General features: G+C 38.7%; 1 protein-coding gene across 1 annotated transcript; it reads right to left on the bottom strand.

The window, feature by feature from the left end:
• Nucleotides 1-3,595: 3,595 nt before the first annotated feature.
• Nucleotides 3,596-11,752, bottom strand: pskh1 (protein serine kinase H1). Its single transcript, XM_008411659.2, has 4 exons — nt 11,419-11,752; nt 8,669-9,367; nt 7,418-8,341; nt 3,596-4,544 (listed from the first exon to the last, which is right to left on the bottom strand). Exons 2-4 carry the CDS (start codon nt 8,735-8,737, stop codon nt 4,227-4,229), a joined length of 1,311 nt encoding a protein of 436 aa, XP_008409881.1. The 5' UTR covers nt 8,738-9,367; nt 11,419-11,752; the 3' UTR covers nt 3,596-4,226.
• Nucleotides 11,753-12,115: the final 363 nt, after the last annotated feature.

The following is a 12,115-nucleotide window of genomic DNA, read 5'->3' as shown; positions in this document are numbered from 1 at the left end:
TTACTTTTTCTTGACAAGGTTGTAGCATAGCATTTGGAGGATAATTTTCTTTATGTTCTTTAACATTTGCCCAATATATTATGGCTAGTTGTTTTCTTCTGAGCTCTAGTGGCATCTCATAGGGCCAATAACACTTACAATATATGAGCTCTAGTCTGTCTGAGTGTGTCTGGGAATAAGATCATTAAAAGAAGAAATCATCTTTTCAAGTAAAAAAAAAAAAAACAATGAGGTCTTTTGGGGTGGGTGGTTGTGCAGAAATTAAGGCAAGTTTTCAAATTTCCTGTTAATCTTCAGAACATTTCTGGTATCTATGTCCAGACTTTCTTTATCTCAAGATAATAAGATCCTGAGAGCCTTTGGACATAACGGCCTAGTTCTCTCAAGATAACATAGTGAACATGATTATCTGCAATAACTATTTTCATTCTAAATTTGGCAAAAAAAAAATCACATTTGTTTTGGCATAATTTACTTACTTRGAGATAACAAGACCTTGAGAGTGTTTAGCTGCTAATAAGCTTTTCTACTGAGATCAGATAATTATTTGYATAATAATAATCTCATCTAGAAATATTTTGTTTTTTGTCGTGATAATGCTTTATCTTTAGACACTAGCTTCTGGAACTTGCTTTGCCCAAATTCTTTCTAWCTAAAACATCAGAATCTCAAGCTCCATTTGCAGTACCAATTTGTTTATCTTGATGAGATATTGACCTTGTTTTGCTTTCAGTACCAGTTAAGGAATATCAGCTAAATATCTTGAGGTCTTTTCACATAGTGACCTCTTTACGTTGAGACGGCAAGATCTTGATGTGGGTTTTTCATGACAACTGGGTCTTTATTTTTTGTAGCTGTGATTGTAGTTCCATGATCTAATTATCTTCAGATTTAATGGCTTAATTATCTCATTATCCTAAAATTATACAACCATAAGCCTAATTTGTAATGTCATTATTGTGGCACTATTACAGCTTCGACATAAGGATTGTTCCAGTAGGTGTTTTTGCTTCTGTCACAGTTTCATTATTTCCAGATTTCAAAGGCTGAACTCTTGAGAAATTAAATTATGTCCAGAAATCAGTAGAATCTCAAAGCTCACTACTAAGGTTGAGCAGAAGAACAGCAGAGGGAACGTTGCTTTGGTTTCAGCGGAGTCCAATCGAGGCTTCTTCAGATGACCAAGTTGTTGTGCTATTGGTCTGCAGTCAGAACTTAGTAAATGAGTAATGTTTCCTCATTTACAGGAAACATTACTAAACATTAAATATTCATGCTACAATCAGCATTTCCCCCCCTCCCCCATCAGGACAGGTTTAGTCTGGAAGTTGAAAATGACCACTTGCTCAAATAACTTCACCAATCAAGTTAAAAGATGAAGCTTATTCTGTGTAACAGGTAACTAAGAGTAGCAAACTGGATAGGTCTTTATGATATATACATTTTTTATTTCCACTGACTTGATACAACCTGATAAAAACCCATGKAACACACTGAACAAAATAACATCTGTTTGCAACTTTTAACTGTTTTGGGGAACTAATCTGTCAGCAACAGCAAAATGAAAGTGTGTGAGAAATGTTTCTGCAGGCTCAGTTCTAACACAGGTTCTAATCAAGTTCAAATTGAATTAGAACAACAAAAACCTTTTAACTCTCATACTAAAGTTGTTCATGCAGGTGAAAACGAATGAGATATTTGGTGACAATTGAAAGTTTTAACGTTTCTGTGTCTAATGAYAATTTTGTTAAAAATGTTTTTAAAGACGATTAAAATAAGTTGTTAAAGAATCCTGCGGCCATTGAGCAAACTAAACGTGGGCTGGGTTTCTATTTATCCGAATCAGCGATGACCTATAAGTTTATAGATTATTACAATCACAGAGGTTGCCACTTGCTGGCTGTCGAGCAGAATGCAGYTTGACTAGCTTTTACCAATGGTTAACATTTTAAACTGTACACATCCGAAGAAAAAAAAAGTAACTCTCCAATTATTATCAAAACGTTGTGCAAAAATAAATCAAAGACTTTTAAACAGTGGTATGAGTTTCAGGTCTAACAAATCGCATATAGGCTTTTAACACCTGGCTCCTTCTTGGAAATGCAACTTCTGCCAAACTTGTTCTGACCACTTTTGAGGACTGAATGAAATTTTCTTTCTTTTAACCACAAACATAATTCAAGAGCTGCTGATACTATGGGCAGAAATTTTTTAGTGACAAAGTTGTTCAAAGTAAAATTTGAAAGAACTGTTTTTTTTGTCATTGTTTTATTTGGCACTTAGTTGCTACCACTAGGTGGCAGAGACGGACCGAGCTCTTTATTGCGTGATTAATAGGAGATGTATGATACGCAACTAATCTACGCTATCTCCAAAAAGTTCTTAAATGTTAAAATAATTTGCACACCCTTATTAAAAAAAACAGAGGAAAAACGTTTTTATATTATTGGTTGTTAACTGACACTATATAAATAAACTGGATTTTACAAATTGCTTTATTTTATTGTTTAAATCAGTTATGCTTTTGTTTTCTTGACRTTTTGAGTGTTACAGACATCAMAAGCTTTTTTTTAATATACATTTTATGTGATAATGGTTTAAAAGTTTATGAAGCTGTGCCAACTGTTWAAGGGATTTCTGGTTCGTCAACAACTCAATGCAAAGAACTGGGTGTCCTTTGATAACTTTTTATCAGCTGGGATTATACGAATATTCTGCAATTAAACTGGACTTCATGTAACCGAATCTCAATCGGCCTATATAGCAAGATCTTTGGAAATAAACTGAAGATATTTRCCTTGTAAATTAGAGCTATATTATTTTGAGCAAGAATGTAAAATGTTTGTATAAGGGATGTAAGAGTTTAATTTCACCACATATTCTATCAGAAAAACTGGACAGAAATTTCACATCTGAAATCAAAATGCATGTAGCCTTTTTATGGAATTAAGGCTGCAATTTACCTGCTTTACTTTTTGATACAGGGTAGATTTCGTAAACATAAAAAGAGCTTATTGATCACAAGCTACACAAGAAAGTGTAGACTTTCTCCAACTAAAAACAAAGTTAGATGTATTTTGAAATCCTGTTCTGCAAACAGAGTCATTTTAATGATTTTTTTGTCAGCAAGAGTTCATTGGGTTTCATTGACCTCTGGTGTCACATTTTGGCATCAACTTCTTAAAACACTAATTTTTATTCATTCAGAATAAATACACAACRGTATTTTATTTTTTTACAATGAGTAAGACTAGCTGCAGACAACCACCCCTCAACTGAGCCCTATTGAAAAATACAAATCTATAYTGTTCTGAGGTTTTTATTTCTCTTGAAAGCACTAGGGGGCGCATGTGTACCGACAGTTTCACTTGGAAAAAAATTTGAGAACCAAAAACTTAGCCTCAATAAAACTCAAAATGTGACACTTAATATGCCTTAATTTGTTTGTCGCAACACTAAAACTGTGAAGTTTTAACTTTTAGCTGATGCAGCCAATGAATCAGAAGGTTTTTTCTGAATGTGATTTCTTTTATAATGTGCAGCTGTAACTCAACAAAACAGTGCAGCTGTTTGCTTCACAGGAGAGATAACAGCAGAAGGTGGGGAACATTTTAGTGTTTAATACACCTAAGTTTCAATGATAACAGATTCACAATCTTGTGACAGTTCAGGAACCAGTTTAGAATRAAACTGATCAGTTAAACGTCTAACGAACTAAAAATAAGCCTTCATGCTATCCTTCAGATGGTGATTATGGTTTACTATAATCTGAGTACCAACAACATCATGAGGTCTGTACAGAGAGTTCRACAACAAATTCACAGCACTTTTGATTGGAAACAAAAAGGGAGAATTTGTTCCTCCCTACTTCAAAGAACACATTGCTTCTTAGAAACATCAGTGTCCAGAACTCTGTTCAACAGATCCATTTGGAAGGTCATTACCCAGCGACCGTTTCAATGGAGATTTATCRTCACAATAATAAATAAATAGCGACACAGGTGGAGAAGAAGCAACCAAATGATCCAACCTGCGTCTTTTAGAGTTTTTTATATTCTTCACTTCTTGTTTCAGCACGTTGAACTGGTAGAAATGTTCGTAGCAAAGCACCACCTTTCAGGCGTTTTTGGCTTTCAACACTGGGGGCGTCTACGATTGAGAACGTCCTCTCAGTCGTTTCAAGAGACAGAACGTTTCTGAGTCAAAAGGACCGCAGCAGAGCTTTCTCAGCCGTTATACTGCTGCTGATAGCGACGGTTCAGCTCGCGCAGCTCCTTCTCTCGCACCCTGCGAGCTTTGTTGGACTTGGTGGAGCGGCTGGAGCGCGTGGACTGGGCCGACTTGGTGCTCTGACAGCGCGACGAGGCGCGCTTCAAGAGGTTCTGAGATATGCAGCGCTGCAGGTTCTTCATAGAGGAGGCCGCCGCCATGCTGACGATCCAGGGATGCTTGAGGGCCTGGCCTGCTGTCAGCCGCTCGCTGGGGTCCACTGTCAGAATCCGCTCGACAAAGTCTTTGGCCAGGTTGGACACGCTGGGCCACGGCTGGGAACAGAGGATAAAAAAAAGATAGAAAAAGTCAGAAACATGACGTRTGAAGGAACATTTTTGATGCAGGTCATACAAAAATCATTTCCTCATAAACTGCAGGGTTCTCAGTTACTACATATTTTTTTCACTCAAAAGGATTCATTCTTCAGAATGAGGATTTGCTGATATAGCTACAATGAAGTCTGTGAAGTCACAAGACATTTTGTCCACATCCAGTCTGTGATCCTGATATAGCTACAATGGTCGAAGAAATTGTATAATTATGTTGCCATAACTTTATTACCTTGTGGGGAATGTCTGTACTTTACCCATCGATAGTGTAAGTCAAAACTCTTTAGGGTTCCAACTAACAATTATTTTAGTAATCGATAAGTCTATCGATTCTAGCAATTTATCAATTAAATTAAATTCTGCAGATTTCTCATTTAACCACTATTACACATTTAAAAATACAAATGAACAAATAGTCTTTTTATTATTATTATTACCTAAAATTGAATAACATAGCTTTCCTTTAGATCATTTGAAGCAAAACATAAATCTGCAGATAAAAACATATTTCTAACAAGATGTGAAAAACTCAGCCCTGCCTGCTTAGCTTAATATCAATAGTGTAGCACAAATGTGTTAGTTATTTATTTTTTTATAATTCATTGTGATTAACCCGATTAGTCATTTCAGGCCTAAAACTTTGCCATTGTWGTGTGTCAGGAACCAGAACCTCTTGTACTAAAATAAGTCAACAGAAATATTCCTCCTACAGAGATGAGTTTGTTTGCRAATGTGTCCCTCTGACCAGAAGATGGCAGCAGAAGCACAGAACTCGTAGCGGTAAACCATGAAGTCTGTGAAGTCACAAGACATTTTGTCCACATCCAGTCTGTGATCGACTTGCATTAGTTCAGATTCTCTCACATCGTAACATCGGATGTAGATTTTAGAGAGTTTAAATCTTTGCGTGTCTGATTTTGTCGAGTTTTATGTTCCCAAAGTATTTCGTCTAACTTTGGAAACAAATGTTCTCAGAAACGGCTGCTTTGTTCTGGCAAGAAATAAACTGGAATCAGTACGAGTGACTAGTAGTGAGTCAAACTCGACCCCCTGCTTGGCCAGGAATTACATGCTGCAACACACACAAACATACACACACAAAACTTGGTCACCTTGTCCTGTTTGGCCACCAGCTGGGTTGTCGGTCTCTTTCTGTTCATGCAGCAGATAAATCACCCGTGTCGACTAAACATACACGACGCATTTAAAACGCATACGTTTCTGCCCTCCCAGAGCCATGTTTTGGCTATGACTAGTTCCTGGACCGCAGCTGTAAATGTGAACATTATTTATCCCAGCTGTCAGGAGTCAAATCCCAAAGGAAAACACATTCAGGTCTGTTACATCGCAACTCCTACGCTCAGGCCCATATTTCTTACAAATGTTAGAGTTGGGATTTTCTTTTCAGGACTGGTAAATTCTTCATGTAAACGGGAAAAGATGTAGGTCACTGCAACTTCTGCCACAGCAGGAAAATGCTAAAAGCGTAGCTTGAACAGAGTTGGTCATCCTTCAGTTAGTTTTGCACGAATTATATCGCAGACTTGAAAACTAGAGATGATCAGTATRTTCCAATTTTAGGATTTCATTCAGGAACCACAATCAGAACCAATCAAGGGAAAATTGATTCTTGTAGCTGGCTGTTTCACAAGTTCAGACCACTCAGATGTACAGCTGTATGAAACATCAGTGATGGTTCATGTCTCAAATTTAAAGCAGCCATTTATTCTTGCAAAGCTACCAAATATTAGCCCGTATGGATATGCTGAAGTTTCAAGAATCACTTCATGGTATTACTGTTTAATGGCTAATRAAACATATTTTCACAGCAGTTTACTTGTGAAGTGTGTGGACAGATTTTTGGATAAATATCTTACAGAAAACAATTATGTTGTATATCGTTTTTAGCAGGACCACAACGTTCCTTGTACTTCCAGTAAAACTGTCCCTACAAATCAAAGACAACTTGCCTGACTCACATTAGGCTTAACTATTTCCAGCCCAAAGCCAAGAGAACATTTGCTTCAAGAAAGGGATAAACATGTCAGGTTGGGATTCATTTAACCCACCAGGCAAAACAAGTTAATCCCCAGAAAATTGAAATGACTCAACGGCTTCTCATTACATATTTAAAAAAAAACAACCGTTTGTGCAGAAATGTCTGCATAAGGAGCAAAGATTTACTGAGGGTGTTTTTGGGAAAGAGTTCACTGGAAGTATTAATGTTATACACTATGTAAAAGACCAGATTAATCTGCACTTTTTCTAGACGTACTGTAAAATAAAGGCCATACAAAACTGTGGGAGCATCTTCATCCAGTCCCTTGTTCATTTATACATTCTTTCAATCMGGCTGACTTCAAATATTTGACTGTATACGAGTTTTTCTTTGGCCTCTGGCTGCATTTTCGCTCATTCAGTCCAGCAGAGGACTGATTTCAGGAGGGTTTTAGATTGTCCAGTGATTTCACTCCGACTTCAGAATAATAAATATATTATAATGATACTGAGCAAAATCTTCTTCTCTCACTTTTTCTTTTCACTCTAATTTTGTTTTTGCCTTCTCTGTAAACATGTTTAAAGGAATTTAGGAGAGCAATTACCAAAAAAATGGAAATGTGTCTTTATTTTAATGATTAAGAAATATTGAATGTGGAGTTGGAGAGGAGTACAGCGCTTTAGAAATCTAGTGAGCCTGTGTGGGAACTGTGTCAAGCTGCACTTCTTGGAAATCTGTTGATAAACCCTCCTGCAGGGCGCAGCATGTACTCCAGAAATGGGGGAAGAAGAAGAAAGCTACAGATGTCAGTTCTTACCTCTCCAGAAAAGCTATACTTCCCCTTCAGGATCTGCCGGTAGAGCCTCATGCGGTTATCGTCCTCGAAGGGCATGGTTCCGCTCAGCAGGATATACGATATCACCCCCAGCGCCCACATATCTACGGCGTTTGTGTAGGGCTTCCTAACCAGGATCTCTGGGGCGATGTACTCCGGCGTGCCGCAGGTGGTCTTCATCAGACACTCGTCTCCTTTCTTCCGGCTGCTAGCCAAACCGAAGTCGGTGATGATGATCTTTGAGTCGGCTCCGGGGTGGTAGTATAGCAGATTCTCTGGCTTCAGGTCCCGATGAGTGATCCCCAAAGCATGGAGGTACTTGACGCCGTCCAGCACCATCTGCAGCACCCGGGTGGCGTCTCGCTCTGTGAAGGAACCGCGAGCAATGATGCGGTCAAAGAGCTCCCCTCCCGTGGCCAACTCCATGACCATGTAGACACGCTCTGCCGTCTCAAACACCTCCATYAGCTGGATTATATTGGTGTGACGAACCCGACGCAGGACGCACAGCTCYGACTCGCACACCTCCCTGCCCTCGCGGTAACGGGTCTCGATCATCTTGATGGCGTACGGCTGCCGCGTGCTCTTGTGCTCCACCCGSACAACTCGGCTGAAACTCCCACGACCGATGAGAGCTTTTATCTCGTACTTAGCCCTGACTCGAGGGTCRAACTTGGCTCGGTACTTCGCCACCTTCTTTCGCTGAGGGTCCGACAGTTTGGAGGGGTCTTTAGGAGTCTGAGCTGAAGCGGAAGTGGGAGAGGCAGCTTGTGCTTGCCCTTGATATGCGCAGGGGTGGTCAGGCTTTTCAGCTGCCACGCCTCCAGCCTCGCCCGTCTTGCTTCCAGTGCCATCCCCTCGTATGAAGTGCTTATAGATATCCGTCTGAGGAGGGTGAGGATCGACCTGAGGAGTACAGAAAATAGAACGCCAAGGTTCTGTTACTTCAAAGAAAACAGTGCAGTATTTCTTTCTATTTGACTTTTACCCTCATAAACAAAATACTTAGCAAGTAATTTAGCAATTACCAACGAAATACAATTACAGTTCTGAATGCTCTCTGTTTGCTTAAAATGTTTATCAAAACAGGCAAGACTATTGCAAAATAGCTACAAATCATGAGATAAAACAAAATCTGGACTGACGATTAAGGCAGTTAAGATTGTTAATGAAGCTTTATCATATATCCTTGTAGGAGAAGGCTGTGCAGCTACACCCCCGTCTATTGCTGACCTTTTTGACCAGATCCAACTGTACGTCCCCTGGAGGCTCAGGGAGGACCTTGCTGTTCCGGCACCCCATCACATCACCTCGGGCCGCTGCCCAGCCAGCCACACAGGCCACCAGGAGTCCTGCCTCATCACCGCAACAGCTGATTCAACGGGCCGATGACGTCCAACATCCAGGCTGTACCCAAGCTCAGACAGACATTCAGGAATGAGGCTGATCACTCCCATCCAAGTCCAGATGAGCTGGGCTCAGCARCTGCGTTTCATGAATACGACACCTCAATACAGCCCATAAATTCATTAATATATCATGCACTGTGTGTATCCCAACAAGTCAGGATAACTTGTTGTTGTTGTTCCTTATACTGTTCTTTTTTTGGCGCAGCTCTCTTGGCTGTCCAATCAGTGGGCAGGAAGACCCAAAAGCCTTTCAGGAACCTACCAGGCTTCCATTAAACAAGACAGCATTAGTATAAACCCTACGGAAGCCAACAGCACAAAACAAYCGATTCGATGAATGAGGTGTTTGACTGGGACAGCAAGCCTCTCCAAAAACGTTATCCTCAGGCTCWTGCAGAACTTCCARGGAAAATGCAGTGGTCGACTGTCCTTTGATCCATTAGGAGAAGCTTCAGAGACAGCAACAGTCTTGATTAAACAGCATCGGCCCCCAGGGAGAATTGTTGGCTGTGGAGGAGTGATGCTGTGAAATGCAAAATAATCCCAAATTTACTGAACAATGATATTATCAGCAGAATATTAGGTGTAATTTTACACAGAGCATCATAAAACAGAAGTTCAGTTTAAATGAAAAGCATGCAGTGAGGACTTGTTGTAGGACCTTCAGGACTAAGAATATGCAGTGGCATCAATGCACCGATTGGAGGTGCATTGATGCTTGATGGTTGACTTTGAAACCTCTTTTTTCCATTCTAGTTTGCAAATTAATCACAGAAAGGTAAACGATTGGCATTAATAACAGCGTATGGTAGTCCCAATATTTAATTTAGCGAGAATATGCTAAAGTGCCATTCTGTAATATTCCATAGTGCTGTCATGAGATCAAATGAATCAAAAGTGAAAGTTACTGAGATTTTTAAAGATTTCTCTGCTGCTTGTTTTTACAGCTCAATATAACAAAAACATGTTTATTYTAGTTATTCTAACTGCTGTGTCCAATATCTTAAGCAAAAATACAGCAGGTTTTTGGAGGCTAATCAATATACCAAAACTCAAAAGGGATGTGGTCAAATGGCTTCACAGCACTTCTTAAAGATAAACCACCTTAATGTCATTTTTGACATTTGTGGCAGCAAGGCAAAATCTGATATTTCACCATGACCATGTGTTTTGGCTCTAATTTTTTTACATATATCTGATAAGCATAAAATTGAACAAGATGGGTATTAATTCAACCAAAAAAAATGCTATGCAAATATGTTAAACATTATGATGAAATTCAGTACACACTTCTAACTTCTCAAGACTTATGAAAGAAATGTTTTGGATCCATGGTCCAATCCCATAGGAAGTCAACCATTTTAGAGTAAAACCTATATTTTGTCCCTTTATTTCCTCAAACAGATATCTGAACAAACTCCTCCTACAGCTTTCCATTAAGGAGACTTCTAAATGAGTTAGTATAGGCTTCACACATCGACAATCAAATGTTATCAAAAGTTTTTTGCTGCAAAGCATGTGGGTGTAGCCAAGCCTTAAAATCTGACCATAAAAGATGACGGTGTATTAACTTTCACACTCAAGGTCAGAAATTTGAGGCTCCTTTATGCTGCATTGTGCAGACATGCAGAACTGACCGACAGGTCAGTGGAGGTGGCTTTAGGTGGCAGTGTGCAATGCCTCCAGTGGTACTTCGCTGCAAGGGTCTTTCAAGGATGCGTGTACCTTTAATAATTTGCACTCATGACTGAACTAAGACCTTTTTTTTTCCAGTTTGTTTTAATTTGTCATAATTAACATTCTGTACATTAAGACATTTTATTTATCTATACATAAATAATAATTATTAATTTATTATGGTCATACAGTAGGTCTGAATGCATATTTCATAATTTAAAGCATAAATCTTGTATCTCTTAAATCTTGAATGTATTTCATGCAAAAAGTGCTAATGTTTTTTGTTAAATAAATGTTGTTAAAACAATAAAAAATGACATTGAGATTAATTGAAAAAAAAAAGTCAAATTATTTCAATYAGTATATTTATTCATTTAATCTTCGTATTCATTACGTTGTGGCACTTTAGGTATTCCATACTCTTAGGCACCGGCCAAACATAAACTAGTTTTTTAAATGTGGAGAATCAAATTAAGAGTCATTTTTACGTAAGTCGGCCGAGAAAACTGCAATCAGTGTATTTCCAGGTTAAATGTAATCAATATCAGACGTGCATTGAAAAGAATAACGAAACGCATAAGAGTTTAATATTATTTATAAACATCTGTAAAAGATTTTTATGTGGCAACAAATTTAATGAAAACCATATATTAAAAGTAGGTCCTAGTTAGTTTATTAAAGTAGTATGTTGTAAAAATGCTTCAAAGCGTAATTCTGGTGTTTTCTTTCTTCTTTTAAACATAGGCCCGTTAGATTTGTTTTTTTACGCAGAGAAAAACTAACCATAACTTTTACTTCAGCAGGGCGTAACATAGTGGCAGTCTCCAGAAGCTAACAATCAACAACTCTGTCACTAAAATTAATAAAGTGACTTTTAAATCTCATGTCCAAACTTACCGGAGAAGTGTGTGACCAAGCTAATTAGCCTGTTAGCAGCAGCTCCTGCCAAATCCAGCCTCCTCACCCCACTCTGCCTCACTCTCACTCAGCTGGGCTCTCCATTTTCACCCCACACTTTCCCAACTTCAGTTCCCGACTCAAACACCGCAAATCCGCCGCCAACCTCGATGGCAATTCATCAGCCTAACGCCAGTTTTTGTAGTTTGTTTAGTAAGCCTCTGAAAGTGTTGAGAAACTTTCCACAGTTGTCTAGTCGTAGTCTTGAATCTGGACGGTGTTTTTCACCCCAGGGAGGACCACCTTCTCACGGCAAGAAAACCGGAAAAAGAAAATACCTTAATTCCGATGGGCGGCTTTCAAAATAAAAGCTACAGCTCGAAAGTAATAAATAAACGATTTTTTTCAAACTGTTCTTGTACACTCGACTATCAGACAAAGACCTCATTGCAACATTGAAGTAAYACATTTCCCCAAACTGATGTCCTTTCCTGGCTGAGTTTTAACATTTTTGATTATAATGACAGCATTTTAATCACTAGAGTTACTGAATTGAACATACTTTCTAACCTCATGAGCATTATTMACCCACATTTATTTTGAGATTTATTAAGTGACACTTTATGGGTCTTTATGTCTGACTTTTTATGAACATAAAATGTGACGTTTGTCAGTTAGGACCCATCTGTTTGTTGAT

Source organism: Poecilia reticulata, linkage group LG6, assembly GCF_000633615.1.
Source record: "Poecilia reticulata strain Guanapo linkage group LG6, Guppy_female_1.0+MT, whole genome shotgun sequence".
NCBI classification, from domain to species: domain Eukaryota; kingdom Metazoa; phylum Chordata; class Actinopteri; order Cyprinodontiformes; family Poeciliidae; genus Poecilia; species Poecilia reticulata.
This window is presented reverse-complemented; position numbering and strand designations above follow the sequence as displayed.